Genomic DNA, 23,167 nt, shown 5'->3' with positions numbered 1-23,167 from the left:
CTAGCCAAGGTACAGAAGGTGGCTATGATGATATTTGTGAGAATAATCCTTAGAAACAGTTATCAAATCCTGGATAAGTTAGAAGCATTACAGCTGTTAAAGCCCTTGATGCTGGGTGGGGAGGTTTGATGGGACAACACACCAAACCTCACTACCTTAGTATCTTTCCAGGAGTCAATTTCATTCAATCTTCCTTTAAGTCAGATCCTCTCTCAATCCACCATCAGCTCTACAATCTCGTACTTCTTGCCATCCTTATTCTACCAGATCCCTCCCTCTTCAAGCCTAGAGCCACATGCCCCTGCTCACCAACAGCATCCGCCCCCAGCTTCTGCAGCAGACGACACTCGGCCACAGTCTCAAAGTTGGGGCCTGCCACCATCACGTAAGTGCCTTCCTGTAGCTCTCTCTTCTCCCCCATTTGTTTCCAGGCAATGTGAGCCTTCTGCCTCATATCCCGGTCGTAGGCATCAGACATGGCAGGGAAACGAACTCCAAACCTAGGGCACAGGTTGGATTATCTCAGATTAATGGAATACAATGAGATTTCTCTTAAGTTCCAGGCAACTCCTTACAACCCATCCATCTATAACCAAAGGAGCAAGATCTGTACCTTTCATCATTGGGACCTATGAGAGGGTTCTGACCAGAGAAACCAGGCAGGTTGATGTGATCGCGGATCAGCATGATATCCCCAGCCTCAAAGCTGGAATTGAGCCCTCCAGCTGCATTGGTGACCACAAGGGTGTCCACACCTAGAAGATGGAAAACCCTCACTGGGAAGGTCACCTTCAATGCAAAAGATAAAAGATCATAAACTGTTCTTTAAAATTTCGCCAATCCACCCACACAGACCTGCATGATCTACGTCATGAAAGAGAAAGGAGGGGACCAAAAATTACCTAGACCAGGTAGCTAGGTAATAGAATAGGAGAGACGGCTCTCTCCCTTCTTCCAGATTCATCTAGGCTGATGCCCCTGATTCACCTTCCAGAGCGGGTAGCCTTCATACATGTGGAACCTGCCCTGCATCATCACACAGGCTTTGCCGTTCAGGAACCCAAACACCAGTCGACCAGCATGACCTGGCACTGTATATAAACAAGAAAGGGAAACGAATGGGATGATGCCTTCATACAACACATATCCATGAACACCTACCGTGAGGCAACTCATTGTGCTCAACATGAGGTCATAATGAAGCAAAAGAAGACGTTATCATCTCTGCTTTCAGAAAGTTTAAGTCGAGTAGAGGAGACAGAAATTAATCATAAATTGACAAAAAATTATATAAATACATCCTGAGATTAGGAGCTATGGAGGTAAGGATGTTCAATATTCATATACCTCCAAGGAAGGGAAGGCTTTTTTTCTTTATTTAAAGATTTTATTTTGGGGGGGACTGGCCCGGTGGCACAGTGGTTAAGTTTGCACGTTCTGCTTTGGCAGCCCGGGCTTTGCCTCTTTGGATCCCGGGTGCGGACATGGCACCGCTTGGCAAGCCATGATGTGGCAGGCGTCCCACATATAAAGTGGAGAAAGATGAGCACGGATGTTAGTGCATCGCCGGTCTTCCTCAGCAAAAAGAGGAGGATTGGCAGGAGTTAGCTCAGGGCTAATCTTCCTCAAAAAAAAAAAAAAAAGATTTTATTTTTCCTTTTTCTCCCCAAAGCCCCTGGGTACATAGTTGTGTATTTTTAGTAGTGGGTCCTTCTGGTTGTGGCATGTGGGATGCCGCCCTCAGCATGGCTTGATGAGCGGTGCCATGTCTGTGCCCAGGATTCAAACTGGTGAAATGCTGGGCTGCTAAAGTGGAGCATGCAAACTTAACCACTCAGCCATGGGGCCGGCCCCGGGAAAGCTTTTTAAAGAAATTTCAAAAGAATGAGAAAGCTATAATGTGAGAGAATAGGAGTGAAAAATAGAATAAAGGGGTAACAATGAATACAGTGAATGCAGTAATTATAGAACTCTTTTCCAAATTTTCAAAATTCTCAAAGTGTACATTCTTACTTATTACCCTAACTATATGCTTCCTCACTCCTGACAGGGAACTCAAGGCATATTCTAGCTTTCTAAAGAGGCTACCGAACAAGGGGAAATGGGCAGAGTTTGGATCCATACAAGTCTCCTCCATTAGACCCACAAAACAGTCTTGTGGGAGCACATGCCCAGGATGGGGCAGCAGGGGATGGGAGTGCAAAGATAACTCCCACCCAGACCTCATAACCATGATTACCATTTCCCTTATTTGGCATGTCACCTCTAATGGACATGGCCAACGTATTCCTTAGAGCATGGATGGTCTGAGAGAGGGACCAAAACTAAGCGGAAGAGTTGATGGAGACACAAAGATATAGGAGCTTATTTAAAAAAAAAAAATACCAGTAAAAGAGCAGAAGTGATAGAGATTGAAAACTCAAGTGGAGTATAAAAAACAGGTTGATAAAATTTAAAAATTAATCCACTTATCATTAAGTGCAATCCCCTTCTCACTGGGGGTATGAGTGGCAGGTAGAGCCAATGCCACTACTATCTCCCTTAGAAAACTTTGCCCTTCCTCTCTCTTTTTAATTTTTCCTTCTCCATCCCCCATTCCAACTTCCCACTCTAGTCCCCCAGTCTTGCTGCAAAAGACTTCAAAAATATCTGTGAAAAGTCATAACCCTCCAGGGAAAAGAAGGTAGGAAGTTAAAAAATTTATAAGTAAGCCAAGAGAAGTTAGTGTTCTGAGAAATTAATCAGTAAACCAAACAAACTATCTTTGTCCCTATTTCACCTGGCCCTTTCTAAGCCTTAGCCTTAGAAATTTCTGGCTGCTATTAGGATGCTGGATACACTATCCTCCAATCCCTCAGAGCTCCATTGTGCACAGTGGACATCTGCTTCTTCCCCCCTCCAAAGGTCAGTGTGAATCAGGTCCTGTGTATTCACATATTTTCTGTGTATTTGTCTGCAAGAACATGGCAGCCTGCTCATTTGTTGCTGTGCACCAGCATGTACCTTATCCTAAGACTGGAGCTAGAGCTGGGAGATTGGGAATGGCAGGAAGACACAGAACAGGGATGGCCTGATCTTGTCCTGGGTGGTTACAGGTACTTATTTTTCCATTAATGCTGCAGACTGAAAGAAATGAGAGAGGGGTGTGTGTGTGACTCTGTGGTGACCATGGTATATGGGGGAGCATTGGGCGAGGTGTTGAAGAGCTTTAAGGAGCTCTGAATTATTCAAGCCTAGGAAACACGTCATCATATAGTATCCCAACAAAGACATATGTGTTTATTCTGAAATTCCTTACACGGAACTTTCCTTCTAAAGTCATTCTGATTCCTGTGGTCTTTTCTCCTCCATCACAACAGTTGTCTCCAGTCAAATGCCATAGAGGATAACCAGGTCCAGGCATGGAAGCATTGCCCTTCCATCAGAATCCCATCAACATCCCCCAGTGCCATCCCTCCCTCCCCTGGCCAGTACCTGTACTCCGGGGAAAGTTTGGTATCTCACTGTAGTCAAAGCTCTGGGCCTGAGTTAACTGATTAGTCAGACCTCCTAACCCAGAACCGCAGATCACCGCCACTTGAGGGCGGTGCTTGGTGTGGGACAGAAGCCACTGTGCGGTGGTCTGATAATCTTCATATGTGAACCTAGGAGAAAGGGAAAATCAAGGTGAGTTTCGCTCCCATCCCAAGGGTGTCACAGAGTAGTGACCCTCAGTGTACAGAGGCTGGGAGATGTACCAAGGTGACAGGGGACAGAGTAGCTGGCCAAAGAACTGCCCCAGAGGAGATGCCACATTAAGCTCACCCACCCACTCACTCCTCTTTCTGAGTCAGATTTGCTAAAATTCTGACATGAAATGCACTCCTCATTCCTGGCAAAAGTTAATGATTTCTATGTCTCCACCACCAGCCCCAACTCCAGTTCTGCTACCACTGGCAGGTTTAATAGCTCTCCTTATTACAAAGATTTAGAGGAAGGGATCATCGAGCCTACAAAGAAAAACAGTGAAATAACCAAATCAAGGAGGGTAAAAGTGCTGGGCCTAACGAGTGATGACAGCATCATGACAGAGTGAGCTCTCCTGGTGAACTTTCCCTCTATAATACCATGAAAACAACATTCATATTCCAACAAAGGACATCCACACAGTATAAAAGACATCTGAGACACCCATGCAGCCATATGTCAGAAGGTGGAATGGGATAAGAGAAAGCTTCACTCCCTCACCAAAGGACAGTGATCCAGGGATTGTGCATGGCCAAAGAGAGGAAAGAGGCTTGGGGCACCCTTTCATGGGAACATCATAGATCCCCAAGGTCCCTCACAGTCCAGGGGAAAACCCCCTACAGAGTTAACTAGCCATCATGGGAGTGACTTCATCAAGTCAACCTCCTAGGAGAGCAGATAGCAAGGGCAGAGCAAGAAGCCCCAGAGAGTATGCAGAAGAAAGAAAACACCCCTCCCCTCTGCCCAGCACCTGAGTCCAGCACCTGCCATCCCAGCAGAAACGAGAAGGCTCAGAATATGCAGCTCTTGACCTCCACCCAGTGGCAATAGGTGGAAATGGCAATCAAATAATACCACAATGCAGAAGAACAAAGCCACGTTGTTTAACAGTATGAAAAAATACATTAAATATCCAGACCAGAAGAAAAATGACAAGTACCCAGACAACAATCCTGAAGAGACAGAAATATATAATCTAAGTGACAGAAAATTCAAAATAGCTATCATTAAAAAACTCAAGTTAAAAGAGAATGCACAGACAATTCAATGAGTTCAGGAGCTACTTTGCAAAAGAGATTGAAAGTATAAAGAAGAAATAATCCGAAATATCGGAGATGAAAAACACAACCAATGAGGGGCTGGCCCAGTGGCACAACTGTTAAGTGCACATGTTCTGCTTCAGTGGCCCGGGGTTCACCGGTTTGGATCCCGGGTGCATACATGGCACTGCTTGGCAAGCCATGCTGTGGTAGGCGTCCCACATATAAAGTAGAGGAAGATGGGCACAGATGTTAGCTCAGGGCCAGTCTTCCTCAGAGAAAAGAGGAGGATTGGCAGCAGATGTTAGCTCAGGGCTAAACTTCCTCAAAAAAAAATAAGACACAATGGATGAGATACAATAAAATATGGATTCCGTGAATGCTAGAGTTGATATCATGGAGGAATGAATAAGCAACATTGAGGACAGAAATATAGAATTGCTCTAGATGGAGGAGGAGAGAGAACTAAGATTAAAAAGAAATGAAGAAAGTCTCCAAGAAATATTCGACTCAATTAGGAAATGCAACATAAGAATTATAGGTATACAAGAAGGAGAAGAGAAGGAAAATGGAGCAGAAAGCTTGTTCAAAGAAATAATGGCAGAGAATTTCCCTGGGGAAGGAGATAGAAATCTACGTGGAAGAGACTGAGATCTCCTAACTATGTCAATGTAAAAAGACCTACTGCAAGGCATATAGTAGTCAAGCTGGCAAAGTCAATGACAAAGAAAAAATACTAAGGGCAGCAAGGCAGAAAACAATAACTTACAAAGGAACCCTTACTGGGCTTTCAGCAGATTTCTCAGCAGAAACCTCACAGGCTAGGAGAGAGTGGAATGATGTATTCAAATATTTGAAAGATGGAAAGTTTCAGCCAAAAACTCTATCCAGCGAAAATATCCTTCAGATATGAAGAAGAAATACAAGCTTCCCCAGACAAACAAAAGCTAAGGGAGTTCATAGCCACAAGACCCCCCCCCACACACACACACAAGAAATCATCAAGAAGGCCCTCATACCTGCAAAAAGAGAGGGAAGAAAGGGGTTACAAAGCCCAGAGTAAGGAGATACATAGGTAGACAAAATCAGTAAATTGTAGCTATCCATCAGAACAGGTTAGTAAATATTCAAGATAACATTAAAGATAAAGGGAAGGAAAACACCAAAAACAAAGATAATCTTGTGATTTTAACCACAAGCTCACAACACAAGGTGGAATAAGATGTGACAAAAACAACATAGGAGGGGATGAGGAAAGGGACTGAATTGGTTTAGTATAAGGAAAAAAGAGGTCATCAGAAAATGGTCTAGCATATCTACGAGATTTTGCATACAAATCTCATGTTAACCACTAAACAAAAAAACAGAACAGAGACACAAAGAATAAATAAGCAGAACACTAAGAAATCTAGCATAAAAAACCACATGACTGAATTGGTAGTCTGAAATACAAGGAATAAGAAACAAAGGAAATGCAGGAGAACCAGAAAATGAGCAATAAAGTAGCAGCATTAAGCCCTCATTTATCAATAATCACTTTAAATGTAAATGAACTGAATTCCCCAATAAAAAGACACCAAGTGGTGAGATGGATTAAAAAACAAGACACAACAATATGCTGCCTCCAGGAAACACATCTTAGCTCCAATGACAAACATGGGCTCAGAGTGAAGAGTTGGAAGATGATACTCCAAGCTAATGACAAACAAAAGAAAGCTGGTGTTATAATACTTATAGCTGACAAAGTAGACTTCAAGATAAGACAGGTAAAGAAAGACAAAGAGGGACAGTATATAATGATCAAAGGGACACTCCACCAAGAAGACATAACACTTATAAATACCCATGCACCAAACACAGGAGCACCAAAGTACATTAAGCAACTATTAACAAACCTAAAGGAGTCATTAACAATAACACAGTAATAGTAGGGGACCTCAACACTCCACTCATGTCAATGGACAGCAGAAAGTCAACAAGGAAACAGTAGAATTAAGTGAAAAACTAGAACAGATGGACTTAATAGATGTATATAGAATACTCCATCTAAAAACAACAGAATATACATTCTTCTCAAGTGCACAGGGAACATTCTAAAGCATAGACCATATGTTGGGAAACAAGGCAAGCTTCAATAAATTTAACAAGATGGAAATAAGAACAAGCATCTTTTCCAACCACAATACTATGAAGCTAGAAATTAACCACAAGATAAAAGCTGAGAAAGGGATAAAGATGTGGAGCCTAAACAACATGCTACTGAACAATCAATGGATCATTGAAGAAATTAAGGAGAAATCAAAAACTATCTGAAGACAAATGAAAATGAAAACATATCATACCAACTCATATGGGATGCAGCAAAAGTGGTACTAAGAGGGAAATTAATCACAATACAGGGTCACCTTAATAAACAAGAAAAATCCCAAGTAAGCAATCTCAAACTACACCTAACTGAATTAGAAAAAGAAGAACAAACAAAACCCCAAATCAGCAGAAGGAGGGAAATTATAAACATCAGAGCAGAAATAAATGCAATTGAAACAAAAAAGGCAGTAGAAAGGATCAATGAAACAAAGAACTGGTTCATTGAGAAGATAAACAAAATTGAAAAACCCCCAGCGAGACTTACAAAGAAAAAAAGAGAGAGAGCTCAGATAAACGAAATTAGAAATGAAAGAGGAGAAATTACAATGGATACCACAGAAATACAAAGTATTATAAGAGAATACTACGAAAAGCTATATGCAACAAATTGGACAATCTAGAAGAAATGGATAAATTCTTAGACTCTTACAACCTCTCAAAGCTGAATCAGGAAGAAACAGAGAATCCGAATAGACCAATCACAAGTAAAGAGATTGAAACAGTAATCAAAAACATGCCAAAAAATAAAAGTCCAGGACCAGATGGCTTCCCTGGAGAATTCTACCAAACAATCAAAGAGGATTTAATACCTTTCCTTCTCAAGCTATTCCAAAAAATGCTTCCTAACACATTCTACAAGGCCAAAATCACTGATACCAAAGCCTGATAAGGACAGCACAAAAAAGGAAAACTACAGGCCAATATTGCTGATGAACATAGATGCAAGAATCCTCAACAAAATATTGGCAACCCAAATGCAGCAATACATCAAAAAGATCATAGACCATGATCAAGCGGGATTTATACCAGGGACACAGGGATGGCTCAACACCTACAAATCAATCAATATGATACACCATATTAACAAAATGAGGAATAAGAACCACATGATCGGGAGAGGGGCGGAGCAAAATGGTGGGGTGAGCTGACCCGGGATTCTCTCCCCTCCAAAATACAACAAAGGATTGGAAAAACTGAATTTCAGAGAATAAATCTAATGCCAACACGTTAGAGACCTACAATACCAAGAAGGCGGAGAACAGAGACCTTGCTGACAGCCTCGGAGGAGCTGGAATGGGGTAGGAGAGAACGTCGCTCCTTCCCCTAGAGTCTGCGATCCCTGCTGCGTGGGTCGGGAAGGAGCGGGGGAACGGCCGCGCGACTGGGGGATCATCGAGGACTCCTGCCGCTGGTTCAGTGGAAACCCGCTGACAGTGGAAAGCTTCCGTGCGTGGGGACCCCATAAACCCAGGGCCTCAGGAGACCAGAGAACAGAACTGATCTGAATCCAGATCTGCGCGTGAGAAAAGCAGCCCCTCCCTCACGGAAAAGCGCACTGGGCACCGCCATCTTGCCCGAAGGCAGAGAGCTCAGAACACGCTGCTCTCGAATCGCCATCTACTGGCGACAGGCGGTAACTGCAACCGAATTCTATCACTATGCGAAAAAACCGCTCCTCTACCATCCAGCAATTTATAAAAGCCCCAGACCAGAAGGAAAACAATAAAAACATAGAATTAAGTCCTGAGGACTTGGAATTAGGTAAACTAAGTGATAATGAGTTCAGAGCAGCTATAATCAAGAAACTCAATGAGGTAGAGAGAAAGATAGAGAAATAAGCCAATGAGTTCTGGAGTTACTTCACAAAAGAGATTGAAATTATAAAGAAGAATCAAACAGAATTACTTGAGATGAAAAACACAATGGACCAGATAAAACAGAATACTGATTCCCTGAATACCCGTGTAGACACCATAGAAGAGCAACTTAACATAATTGAAGATAGACAGGCTGAATGGCTCCAGACAGGGGAAGAAAGAGAACTAAGAAGAAAATCTCCGAGAGATAGTGGATTCAATGAGTAAGAACTTAAGGATCATAGGAATTCCCGAGAACGTGGAAAAGGAAAATGGGGCAGAAAGTGTGCTTAATGAAATTATAGAGAGAACTTCCCAAATCTAGGGATTGATGGAGAAATGTGTGTAGAGGAAGCTTTCAGATCTCCTAAATTTGTCAATGTAAAAAGACCTACTGCAAGGCAGATAGTAGTACAAATGGCAAGAAGAAAAGACAAAGAAAGAATACTCAGGGAAGCAAGAAAGAAGAGAATTACCTACAAAGGAGCTCCTATCAGACATTCAGTGGATTTCTCTACAGAAACCTTACAAGCTAGGAGAGAATAGAGTGACATACTCAAAGCTTTAAAAGATAAAAATCTTCAGCCAAGAATACTCTATCCAGCAAGAATTTCCTTCAGATATGAGGGAGAAATTAAATCTTTTCCAGACAAACAAAAGTTAAGGGAATTTGTAACTAAAAGCCCTCCACTACAAGAAATCCTCAAGAAGGCTCTCATACCTGAAAAAAGAAAACAGGGAGAAAGGGGTCACAAACCACAGACTAGGGAGACCGATGGATAGAACCAGAACAGGATAGCAAGTATTCAACTATAGCATTAGGGTAAAGGTAAGGAAACTACCAAAGCAAGGATGATCTTATCATTCTTAACTACAAATTCATAACAGGAGTTGGAATAAGAAATGAAAATAATTATTTAGGAGGGGAAGAGCAAAGGGTCTAAATCAGTATAGGCCAAGTAAGTAAGAGACCACCAGAAAATAGACTATATTATACATGAGATTCTAAATACAAACTTCAGAGTAGCCATTAAACTAAAAAAGAGAACAGAGCCACAAAACATAAATAAGTAAAAATCTAAGAAACCCAGCATAAGAAATTGCAGTATTAAATGGGTAGGCTAAAGCACACAGGAAAAGAAACGCAGGAAAACAAGATAATGAGCGACAGATTGACAGCATTAAGTCCACACACATTAATAATCACTGTCAATGTAAACGGATTGAACTCTCCAATAAAAAGACACAGAGTGGCAAAATGGATTAAAGAACACGATCCAACAATTTGTTGCCTCCAGGAAACACACCTCAGCCCCAAGGACAAACACAGGCTCAGAGTGAAGGGGTGGAGGACCATACTTCAAGCAAATAGCAAGGAAAAAAAGGCAGGTGTTGCAATTCTTATATCAGACCAAGTGGATTTCAAAATAAGACAGGTAAAGAGAGACACAGAGGGACCATATATAATGATCAAAGGGACACTTCATCAAGAAGAAATAACGCATATAAATATCTATGCACCCAATACAGGAGCACCAAGATTCATAAAGCAACTATTAACAGACCTAAAGGAAGATGTTAAAAACAACACAATAATAGTAGGGGACCTCAACACCCCACTCACATCAATGGACAGATCATCCAGACAGAAAATCAACAAGGAACTAGTGGAGCTAAATGAAAACCTAAAACAATAGGACTTACTAGACATATATAGATCACTTCATCCTAAAACAGCTGGATACACATTCTTCTCAAGTGCACACGGAACATTCTCAAGGATAGACCATATGTGGGGAAACAAGGCAAGCCTCTACAAATTTAAAAAAATTGAAATAACAAGCATCTTCTCCGATCATGATGCTATAAGGCTAGAAATTAATTATAAGAAAAAAGCTGAGAAAGTCACAAAGATGTGGAGACTAAATAACACACTACTGAACAAGCAATGGATCATTGAGGAAATCAAAAAATACCTGGAAACAAATGAAAATGATAACATGCCATACCAACTCATACGGGATACAGCAAAAGCTGTATTAAGAGGAAAATTCCTCGCAATACAGGCACATCTTAACAAACAAGAAAAAATCCCAAATAAGCAATCTTAAACTACACCTAACTGAACTAGAGAAAAAAGAACAAATAAAGCCCAAAGTCAGCAGAAGGAGAGAAATAATAAAAATCAGAGCAGAAATAAATACTATTGAAACGAAAAAGGCAGTTGAAAGGATCAATGACACAAAGAGCTGGTTCTTTGAGAAGATAAATAAAATTGACAAACCCCTAGCCAGACCTACAAAGAAAAAAAGGGAGAAAGCTCAAATAAACAAAATCAGAAATGAGCCAGGAGAAATAACAACAGACTCTGCAGAAATACAACAGATTATAAGAGAATACTACAAAAAACTATATGCCCACAGAATGGATAGAGGAAATGGATAAATTCTTGGACTCCTACAATCTCCCAAAGCTCACTCAAGAAGAGGCAGACAATTTGAACAGACCAATCACAAGGAAAGAGATTGAAACAGCAATCAAAAACATCCCAAAGAATAAAACCCCAGGACCAGATGGCTTTCCTGGGGAATTCTACCGAACTTTCAGAGAGGATTTAATACCTATCCTTTTCAAGCTATTCCAAAAAATTAGGGAGGATGGAACACTTCCTAACACATTCTATGAGGCCAACATCATGCTCATACCAAAACCTGACAAGGACACCACGAAAAAAGAGAACTACAGGCCATTATCACTGATGAACATAGATGCAAAAATTCTAAACAAAATTTTGGCAACCAGAATTCAGCAATTCATCAAAAGGATCATACATCAGGATCAGGTGGGATTCATACCAGGGACACAGGGATGGTTCAACATCTGCAAATCAATCAACATGATACACCACATCAACAAACTGAGGAATAAAAACCACATGATCATCTCAGTAGATGCAGAGAAGGCATTTGACTAGATCCAACGGCCATTTATGATAAAAACTCTGAACAAAATGGGCATAGAAGGAAACTACCTCAACATAATAAAGGCCATGTATGACAAACCCATAGCCAACATCATACTCAAGGGGCAAAAATGGAATGCCATCCCCCTGTAAACAGGAATGAGACAAGGATGCCCTCTATCACCACTCTTATTTAACATAGTACTGGAGGTCCTGGCCAGAGCAATCAGGCAAGAAAAAGGAATAAAAGGAATCCAAACAGGGAGGGAAGTAGTGAAACTCTCGCTGTTTGCAGACGACATGATCTTATATATAGAAAACCCCAAAGAATCCATTGGAAAACTGTTAGAAGTAATCAACAACTACAGCAAAGTTGCAGGGTACAAAATCAATTTGCATAAATCAGTAGCATTTCTATATTCTAATAACGAACTAACAGAAAAAGAACTCAAGAACACAATACCATTCACGATCGCAACAAAAAGAATAAAATACTTCAGGGTAAATTTAGCTAAGGAAGTGAAGGACCTACATAATGAAAATTACAAGGCCTTTCTGAGAGAATTGGATGATGACATAAGGAGATGGAAAGACATTCCATGTACATGGATTGGAAGAATAAACATAGTTAAAATGTCCGTTCTACCTAAAGCAATCTACAGATTCAACGCCATCCCAATCAGAATCCCAATGACATTCTTTACAGAATTAGAACAAAGAATCCTAAAATTCATATGGGGCAACAAAAGCCCCCAAATTTCTAAAGCAATCCTGAGAAAAAAGAACAAAACGGGAGGCATCACAATCCCTGACTTCAAAACATACTACAAAGCTACAGTAATCAAAACAGCATGGTACTGGTACAAAAACAGGTGCACAGATCAATGGAACAGAATTGAAAGCCCAGAAATAAAACCACACATCTATGGACAGCTTATCTTTGACAAAGGAGCTGAGGGCATACAATGGAGAAAAGGAAGTCTTTTCAACAAATGGTGCTGGGAAAACTGGAAAGCCACATGTAAAAGAATGAAAATTGACCATTCCTTTTCACCATTCACCAAAATAAACTCAAAATGGATCAAAGACCTAAAGGTGAGACCTGAAACCATAAGGCTTCTGGAAGAAAACGTAGGCAGTACACTCTTTGACATCAGTATTAAAAGGATCTTTTCGGACACCATGTCTTCTCAGAGAAGGGAAACAATAGAAAGAATAAACAAATGGGACTTCATCAGACTAAAGAGCCTCTACAAGGCAAATGAAAACAGTATTGAAACAAAAAAACAGCCCACTAACCGGGAAAAAATATTTGCAAGTCATATATGTGACAAAGGCTTACTATCCATAATATATAAAGAACTCTCACAACTCAACAACAAAAAAATCAAACAACCCAATCAAAAAATGGGCTGGAAACATGAACAGACATTTCTCCAAAGAAGACATACGGATGGCCAATAGGCACATGAAAAGATGCTCATCATCGCTGATCATCACGGAAATGCAAATCAAAACTACACTAAGATATCACCTTACACCCATTAGAATGACAAAAATGTCTAAAACTAGTAGTAACAAATGTTGGAGAGGTTGTGGAGAAAAAGGAACCCTCATACAGTGCTGGTGGGAATGGAAACTGGTGCAGCCACTATGGAAAACAGTATGGAGATTCCTCAAAAAATTAAAATTAGAACTACCATATGATCCAGCCATCCCACTACTGGTTATCTATCCAAAGAGCTTGAAGTCAGCAATCCCAAAAGTCCTAAGTACCCCAATGTTCATTGCAGCATTATTTACAAAGGCCAAGACGTGGAACCAGCCTACATGCCCAGAAACTGATGATTGGATAAAGAAGATGTGGTATATATACACAATGGAATACTACTCAGCCATAAAAAAAAGACAAAATTGGCCCATTCACAACAACGTGGATGGACCTCGAAGGTATTATGTTAAGCGAAATAAGCCAGTCAGAGAAAGACGAACTCTATATGACTCCACTCATAGGTGGAAGTTAGTATATTGATTAGGAGATCTGATCGGTGGTTACCAGGGAAAAGGGGGGGTGGGGGGAGGGCACAGAGGGGGAAGTGGTGTACCCACAACATGACTAACGAAAATGTACAACTGAAATCTCACAAGGCTGTAATCTATCATAACATTAATAAAAAATAAATAAATAAAAAAAATAAAAAATAAATAAAAAAAAATGTGGACTAAGAGAACAGTTTAGTGGATACCAGGGGAAAGGTGGGGTGGGGGGTGGGCACAAAGGGTGAAGTGGTGCACCTACAACACAAATGACAAACATTAATGTACAACTGAAATTTCACAAGCTTGTAACCTATCATTAACTCAATAAAAAAAAAAAGAACCACATGATCGTCTCAATAGATGCAGAGAAAGCATTTGATAAGATCCAATGGCCATTTATGATAAAAAAAAAAAAATCTCTTAACAAAATGAGGATAGAAGGAAATTACCTCAACATAATAAAGGCCGTATATGACAAACCCACAGCCAACATCATATTCAATGGGGAAAAACTGAACACCTTCCCTCTGAGAACAGGAACAAGTCAAGGGTACCCACTATCACCATTCTTATTTAATATTGTGCTGGAGGTTTTGGCCAAAGAAATTAGGCAATAGAAAGAATAAAAAATGAATGCAAATAGGAAATGAAGAAGTGAAATTCTTGCTGTTTGCTGACAATATGGTCTTATATATAGAAAACCCTAAAGAATCAATTGGAAAACCATCAGAAATAATCAACAACCACAGTAAAGTTGCAGGTACAATATCAACTTGCAAAACTCAGTTGCATTTCTATACTCTAATAAGGAACCAACAGGAAGAGAACTCACGAATACAATTCCATTTACAATCACAACAAAAAGAACAAAATATCTGGAATAAATTTAACCAAGGAGGTGAAGGACTTATACAATGAAAACTGTAAGACATCATTGGAAGAAATCAGTGACGACATAAAGAAATGGAAGGATGTTAAATGCACATGGATCAGAAGAATAAACATAATTAAAATGTCCATACTACCAAAGCAATCTACAGATTTAATGCATCCCAATCAGAATCCCAATGACACTATTCACAGAAATAGGGCAAAGAATTCTAAAATTCGTATAGGGCAACTAAAGACCCAGAATAGCTAAAGAAATCCTGAGAAAAAAGAACAAAGCTGTAAGCATTGCAATCCCAGACTTCAAAATGTACTACAAAACCATAGTAATCAAAACAGCATGGTGCTGGTACAAAAACATACACATAGATCAATGGAACAGAATTGAAAGTCCAGAAATAAACCACACACTACAGACAGCTAATCTTCCACAAAGGTGCTAAGAACATATAATGGAGAAAAGATAGTCTCTTCAATAAGTGGTGTTGGGAAAATTGGACAGCCACATGCAGAAGAATGAAAGTACACCATTATCTCACACCATGCACAAAAATAAACTCAAAACAGATCAAAGACTTGAAGGTAAGACTTGAAACCATAAAACTTCTGGAAGAAAATATAGGTAGCACATTCTTTGGCATCACTCTTAAAAGGATCTTTTCAAATACAATGTCTTCTCAGACAAGGGAAACAAAGGAAAAAATAAACAAGTGGAACTTCATCAGACTAAATACCTTCAGCAAGGCAAAGGAAACTAGAATCAAAACAAAAAGACAATCCACCAAGTGGGAAAAAATACTTGCAAATCATATATCCGACAAGGTGATAATCTCCATAATATATAAGGAACTCACAGAACTGAACAACAAAAAAAACCCAGCTTGACCAAAAAATGGGCAGAGGATATGAACACACATTTTTCAAAAGAAGATCTACAGATGGCCAATAGGCACATGGAAACATGTTCAACATCAGTAATCATCAGGGAAATGTAAATCAAAACTACACTAAGATATCACCTTACACCTGATAAGATGGCTATAATCACTAAAACAAACAAACAAACAAACAAACAAAAGGTTGGGGACGTTGTGGAGAAAAGGGGACCCTCATTCACTGCTGGCAGGAATACAATCTGGTGCAGCCACTATGGAAAAGAATATGGAAATTAAAAATAGAAATACCACATGACCTAAGTTTCCCACTACTGGGTATCTATCCAAAGAACTTGAAATCAATAATCCAAAGAGACTTATGAACCCCTATGTTCATTGTAGCACCATTCACAATAGCAAAAACATGGAAGCAACCCAAGTACCCACTGACCAATGACTGAATAAAGAAGTTGTGGCACATATATATATAGAATGGAATACTACTCCGCCATAAAAAAGACAAAATCGTCCTATTCACAACAACATGGATGGACCTGGAGGGTATTATGTTAAGCGAAATATGTCAGACTGAGAAAGAAAAACATCATATGATTTCACTCATATGTGGAAGATAAAAAAACACATGGACAAAGAAAACAGTTCAATGGTTACCAGGGGAAGGGGCCTGGGGGAGGGAACAGGGGGTGAAGGGGAGCACTCATACAGTGATAGATAAGTAAATATGCACAACTGAAATTTTACAATGATGTAAACTATTATGAACTCAACAACAACAAAAGTGCAGGGCCTGAGGAGGCAGGCCCAGGAGTACACTCAGAAAGGGACTAAGACCTTCCTACTACCACCCTTCTTAGTACCATACCTGCCTGCTCAGAACACTCAAAACGTAATTAAGACTAACTAACCTGAGGGGAAGGAATAAATCCAATTTCCTTCTGGACTGACACCCTCTAGCTCTTCCCTCAGACAAATACTAAGGGCTAAATTTTTTGATTGACAAAGAGAGCCATAGGAACACTCCTAGTGGAGGTCTACATGTCAGTTCAATTGGACCCTTCTTTGCGGGATCCCCAGACACACACAGAGCCCTGTCATATGGAATTGCCAGGGGTAATTCAAGCCTGGACAAGACAAGCTACCCCACAAAAAAGCAGATTCCATTCACACTCTGGTTTTCAGCACTGGAGCAGAACCAACTGCACAGATTTCTCACAGCAGCTTGTTAAAAATGGATTCTGGAGCCCACCCCTCCGGATTCATAATTCTGGAGAAAGACTCCAGAATCTGTATTTTTTACAAAAGTGCCTCAGTTAATTCTGATTCAAAAACTAGGTTTAGGAATTTCTGGTCTAGAGGTAAGGAGAGCTCAACTTGGACTTGAGTCCCAATTTTGTCTTTTTAGGCAAATAACTCATGCTTCAAATACTTTCCTCAGCTATAAACAAAGGGAATGTAATCAGTACCGCCTATCTTAGAGGTTCAATTTGAAAATGAATTAAAAACTTGCTAACAAGCTCCAATGATCCATGACTCCATAAATCATTGGTTCAGGCCCCCAGCACTTGAAGCTGCTCCCATTTTCCCCCTTGTCTCTATTCTTCTCCCTGCCGTCTCCCATCTTCTCTTCTCTTCACCAAGGGTCTTTGCCTTTCAGAGACTTAAGGACATACACTCATCCAGAACCCATACATCCCAAGAATCTATCTAGAATTTTTCTCACAATTCCAGTCCAATTCTCTCACACCCATGAACACAGCTAACCAAGCCTCCAGAGGAAATTCTTTCCTTCAAAAGCAGAGCCTTTGAAACCAAATCAGTCCACAATACACCAGGCTTCCCTCAGAAGTAGCTGAGTAAGGGACAGGGGCAGGAAAAACAGAGCCGGGACCACAGGACGATGGAGAAGAGAAACCACCAAACGGTAAGAAGTAAATCAAACAGCATCCCCAAGAGGTGCAAAGGAAATGAAGGAAGTGTGAAGCCATAGTCACCTAGCATTTCTAGCCACAGCCATAGGACTTCTTCATTGGCCATTAGTGCCCTGAGGACAACCTGGGGCCCTGAGCATCCAAAAGCCATTGCGATGCCTAACACTAGAGACTTGGAGTGGCATTTCCGGGACCAAAGCAGAGAAAAAGGTTTTCAAAGGTAAGAGGGGAGTCGGGCAAGTGGGCAGGGTCTGGTGCCCGGGTCATGGAATAAGGGTTTCCTTCTCTCCTTGGAGACTCTGTCCCCAACTCAATTGGACCTCCAATTTGGCGGGAAGGGAGGTGTTGGCAAGGGACCTGAGCAATCTCTCCTCTGAAGGAGGAACTCTAGATTTGGGCCCCAAAACTACCTCGTGGATTTACCTGGTCTCTAGAATGGGAATCTGTGAAGAGCACGTGCAGTGGGAAGATTTTCGCCCTATATTGGGGGATGGGGGTATGCCCCCCTCTAGACTTACACCCCCAACTCACACAAAAACACACTGGCTTCTTTTCGGAGTACACTACACTCTACCAACCTGTCCCCTTCCTGCTCCACTGGCGCCACCCTGGCTCCATTCCCGCGTGTGTCCCTGCCGGCGCCGGCTGCCCCACGGCTCTGAGCCTTGACCCTGACCCCGGGTTCCTTGCTAGGCCTCGCAGCAGCTCCAGGGCGCCCTCTCCCTTTCCCGGCTCCCTCAGGGCCCACAGCCGGGTTTCCAGGTCTTGGTGACAGCCATTTCCCCTCCCCAGGGGCCGCCAGGGTTCCCCCGGCCTGGTGCCCGCCTCACTGGGTTTCCATGGAACCGCCGACGTTCTCTAGACAAGCCCGCCCTTCGCTGCCGCGATCTGCTCCGCTGAGCTGAGCTGCCGCCGCCTGTCAGGGCCGCACGCTTAGCGCGCTGTCCCCTCGGCGCTGGCTTATCCCCAGCCCGGAGGCCCCCAGCCAATGGCAGCCGAGCACGCAGGCCAGTCCTATCTCCAAGGTGACACACACTGTTTCAATCGCCCCAGGCTTGGCTGCAAACCTAATCCGAGATCTTCCCGGGCCTGGATCCTTTCTCGCGCCCCCTCCTGCCCCCAAGGGGGCATCAAGTATTTCATATCTGCACCCATTCCAGTCCTCAGGCCAGGGTTTCCGGTAGGGAAGCCTATGACAGAAGAGGGCTAAGAAGTCAGGAGGAGACCCCCCGAACCATCTGTCTCCAACCCCGTTCCCGTGAAAGATTTGAAAGTAGAAAATTTGAAACCTTATATCGTGCAACCCTAGAATAAAACTGAGCCTGTGTCTGAGCTGCTTCCTAAAGAACGGAAACAGGGTCGACCCAGCAAGCAACACTGCTGACCTGGAGGTTACAGGATTTGGGAGAACATATCGGGGTTTAAATCCAGACCCAGATGGCGAGAAAAGCAAAGTTCTACAGGCAAGAGTTCTTGGATCCTGGAACCTGACAGAGAACTGATGGGGATGGAGTGGGGATGACACCGAAAGAGGCAGACAATCCCTTGATATACACAATACTGGATCAAAGCAATTCGGAAAACCGGAGAAGGACTCCTCCCAAGAGGGAAATTCCTGAAACAGAACTACACAATATAAGGTCTTTGTAAGAATTCAATTATCTCCTCTCTCCACTTTTGCAAGTTTAACCAGCCTCACATGAAATCGCTACTCACTGGCCCGTGCTTAGCTATTGGAATCCTCTACCTGTCTCCACTCTCCTGAAACCTCATCTTTGCTGTTTGCCATTTCACCCACCACCATGGCCCAGGTCACTCTTTCCCAACCCTGCTTCTGTCTCAGTCGTGGGAGAAATATTTATTGAGCATCAACTGTGTACCTGCAATGTTCTAGTGCTAGGGACAGAGGAGTAATGACAATATATGTAAAGAAAAAATAATATACATAAAGAACTGAGCCCAGTGACAAATGAACAGTTTATTTTGACATCATTATTGTTATTATTGACATTATTATTACTATCCTTATTCATCTGCTAATTTTAGCAAAAGTAACAACAGGGTGATCTAAAAATAAATCTTAGTGATCTTAGTAATGAGGCTACGAACAATTGAAACAATGAAAGCATGATTTTAAATGATGAATAAGATCAGTAATAAGTAAAACTCAGCACAAGGAAATATCTACCCATGTTTGATTGCTGAAAGGCTTTTTTAAACACTCCAAATGCAATCCAGTTGACAGAAAAGACAAGATTAGAACATGATTATATCCTAAAAAGTGCAAACAAGTAATTTTAATGGAATCTATCTAAAGTAAGTGCATGTAAACCAAAAGGAGATGATCTACGAAATATTTTCAAAGGGAATATTGGGGGGCAATGTTTAATCTTCTGTAGTGTTTCTCTGGTGTCATGTGGAGAGAATCTGCAGTATGTCTATGTGTATAAATATTCCGGTCACTAAAGAAATTATGTGACAGGCAAGGGCAATTTACCACACTACACCTTGGCCAGGGTAACATAACCTTCAGAACTACATGACATACTTTATTCTGAATTCAGATTCAGCAACCAGCCTTCCACATAATCACTTGAATCCCCAATCTCTTTAATCTCGGATTCACCAGTGACCCATAGAGGAGTCTACGCAGCAGGCCTCCTGAGACCACATCTTTCATTTTGGTAAATGTCCTTTAATTTTATTTATTTTTTATTGAGGTAACATTGGTTTACAACATTATATAAATTTCAGGTGTACATCATATTTCAATTTCTGTGTAGAGTTCATCATGTTCACCACCCAAAGAATAATTACGATCCATCGCCACACACGTGTGCCCCTTCACCCCTTTTACCCTTGTCCCTTTCCCCTTTCTCCTCTGGTAACCATCAATGTAATCTCTGTCTCTATGTGTTTGTTTGTGGTGGCTGTTCTTACTATCTTCTACTTCTGAGTGAGATCATATGGTATTTGACTTTCTCCCTCTGACTTATTTCACCTAGTATAATACCCTCAAGGTCAATACATGTTGTCACAAGTGGCAAGATTTCATCATTTTTTATGGCTGAGTAGTATTCCATCATGTATATATACCACCGTTTCTTTATCCACTCGTCCCTTGGTGGGCACTTAGGTTGTTTCCAACTCTTGGCTATTGTGAATAATGCTGCAATGAACATTGGGGTGCATATATCTTTATACATTTGTGTTTTCATATTCTTTGCATAAATATTCAGCAGTGGAATATCTGGATCATTTGTTAGTTCTATTCTTAATTTTTTGAGGAATCTCCATACTGTTTTACATAGTGATTCTACCAGTTTTCATTCAGACCAGCAGTGTATGAGTTCCATTTTCTTGACAGCCTCTCCAACATTTGTTATTTCCTGCCTTGTTAATTATAACCATTCTGACAGGTGTGAAGTTATCTCTCATTGTAGTTTTGATTTGCATTTCTGTAATAATTAGTGATGTTGAACATTTTTTCCTGTGCCTGTTGGCCATCTGTATATCTTCTTTGGAAAAGTATCTGTTCAGCTCTTTTGGCCATTTTTTTACTGGGTTCTTAGTTTTTTTTGTTGTTGAGATGTATGAGTTCTTCATATATTTTGGATACTAACCCCTTATCAGATATATGGTTAGCAAATATCTTCTCCCAATTGTTAGGTTTTCTTTTTGTTTTGTTGATGGTTTCCTTTGCTGTGCAGAAGCTTTCTAGTTTGATATAGTCCCATTTGTTTATTTTTTCTATTGTTTTCCTTGCCTGGTCAGACATGGTACTTGAAAATATGCTGCTAAGACCAACGTCAAAGAATGTACTGTCTATAATTTCTTCTAGGAGTTCTATAGTTTCAGGTCTTACATTCAAGTGTTTAATCCATATTGAGTTAATTTTTATGTATGGTATATTAGTCTACTTTCATTCTTTTGCTTGTGGCTGTCCTGTTTTCCCAACACCATTTATTGCAGATACTTTCCTTTCTCTATTGTATGTTCTTGGATCCCTTTTTGAAAATTAGCTCTTTGTAGATGTATAGGTTTCTTTCTGGGCTCTGGATTCTGTTCCATTGATGTGTGTGTCTGTTTTTGTGCCAGTACCATGCTGTTTTGATTAGTATAGCTTTGTACTATATTTTGAAATCAGGGAGTGTGATACCTCCAGCTGTGTTCTTTTTTCTTGGGATTCCTTTGGCTATTCTGGGTCTTTTGTGGTTCCATATAAATTTTAGGATTCTTTGTTCTATTTGTGTGAAAAATATTGTTGGAACTTTCATAGGGATTGAATTGAATCTATAGTTTGCTTCAGGAAGTATGGACATTTTAACTACGTTAATTCTTCTAATCTAAGAACACAGAATATCTTTCCATTCCTTTGTGTTTTCTTCAGTTTCTTTCAACGATGTTTTATAGTTTTCAGTGTATAGATTTTTCACCTTTTTGGTTAAGTTTATTCCCATATATTTTATTATTTTTGTTGCAATTGTAAATGGGATTATATTCTTAATTTCTCTTTCGGCTACTTCGTTGTTAATGTGTAGAAATCCAGCTGATTTTTGTACCCTGCAACTTTACTGTATTCATTTATTATTTCTAAAAGCTTTTTGGTGGATTCCATAAGATTTTCCACATACAAAACCATGTCATCTGCAAATAGTGACAATTTCACTTCTTCCTTTCCAATTTCAATCCCTTTTACTTCTTTTCCTTGCCTGATTGCTCTGGCTAGGACTTCCAATACTATGTTAAATGAGAGTGGTGAGAGTGGGCATGCTTCTCTGATTCCTGTTCTTAAACGGATAGATTTCAGTCTTTCTCCATTGAGTGTGATATTATCTGTGGGTTTGTGATATATGGCCTATATCATGTTGAGGTGCTTTCCTGCTATACCCATTTTATTGGAGTTTTTAACATAAGTGTATCCTGAATCTTGTCAAATGCTTTCTCTGCATCTATTGAGATGATCATGCCATTTTTACTGTAGTGTGTCATGTTGATTGATTTGCAGATATTGAATCATCCCTGCATCCCTGGAATAAATCCCAATTGATCATGGTGTATGATATTTTTAGTGTATTGTATTTGATTTGCTATTATTTTGTTGAGGATTTTTGCATCGAAGTTCATCAGTGATATTGGCCTGTAATTTTCTTTTTTTGTTTTGTCCATGTCTGGTTTTGGTATCAGGGTGATGTTGGTATCCTAGAATGAAGTAGGAAGCTTCCCCTCCTCTTCGATTTTTTGGAAGAGTTTGAGAAAGAGTTTGAGGTATTAAATGTTCTTTGAATGTTTGGTAGCATTCACCAGGGAAACCATCTGGTCTTGGACTTTTATTTTTTAGAAGGTTTTTGATTACTGTTTCTATCTCCTTACTGGTGATTTGTCTATTCAAATTCTGTATTTCCTCTTGATTCAGTTTTGGAAGGTTGTATGATTCTAAGAATTTATCCATTTCTTCTAGATTATCCAATGTGCTGGCATATAATTTTTCATAGTATTCTCTTACAATTTTTTGTGAGATGTCCATTGTAATTTCTCCTCTTTTGTGTCTGATTTTATTTATTTGAACTATCTCTTTTCTTTTCTTAATGAGTCTAGATAAAGGTTTGCCAATTATATTTCTCTTTTCAAAGAACCCCCTCTTAGTTTCATTTATTTTTTTCTTTCTTTTTTTTTTAAGTCT

The 23,167-nt window shown here is 40.5% G+C and overlaps 2 protein-coding genes across 3 annotated transcripts in view; both read right to left on the bottom strand.

Moving 5' to 3' along the window:
• LOC100058767 (purine nucleoside phosphorylase) overlaps nt 1-18,395 on the bottom strand; it is a 58,157-nt gene extending 39,762 nt beyond the window's left edge. The window contains exon 1 of the mRNA XM_001505137.7: nt 18,392-18,395. The gene's annotated coding sequence lies outside the window, so the exon portion shown is untranslated. The remainder of the gene's footprint in view (nt 1-18,391) is intronic.
• Nucleotides 1-18,474, bottom strand: part of LOC100072592 (purine nucleoside phosphorylase) — a 32,503-nt gene extending 14,029 nt beyond the window's left edge. The window contains exons 1-5 of one of the 2 annotated variants that reach the window (XM_005603183.4): nt 18,315-18,474; nt 3,475-3,644; nt 988-1,091; nt 614-789; nt 310-500 (exon numbers count right to left, since the gene is read on the bottom strand). In XM_005603183.4, coding sequence (XP_005603240.2) covers nt 310-500; nt 614-789; nt 988-1,091; nt 3,475-3,644; nt 18,315-18,325 — 652 coding nt within the window. In that variant the 5' untranslated portion in view covers nt 18,326-18,474. The remainder of the gene's footprint in view (nt 1-309; nt 501-613; nt 790-987; nt 1,092-3,474; nt 3,645-18,314) is intronic. The other variant, XM_014733732.3, reaches the window with a different exon arrangement.
• Nucleotides 18,475-23,167: the final 4,693 nt, after the last annotated feature.

Source organism: Equus caballus, chromosome 1 (genome assembly GCF_041296265.1).
Source record: "Equus caballus isolate H_3958 breed thoroughbred chromosome 1, TB-T2T, whole genome shotgun sequence".
In the NCBI taxonomy this organism is placed as follows: Eukaryota; Metazoa; Chordata; class Mammalia; order Perissodactyla; family Equidae; genus Equus; species Equus caballus.
Note: the sequence above shows the minus strand (reverse complement) of the source record. Positions and strands in the feature narration are given on the sequence as shown.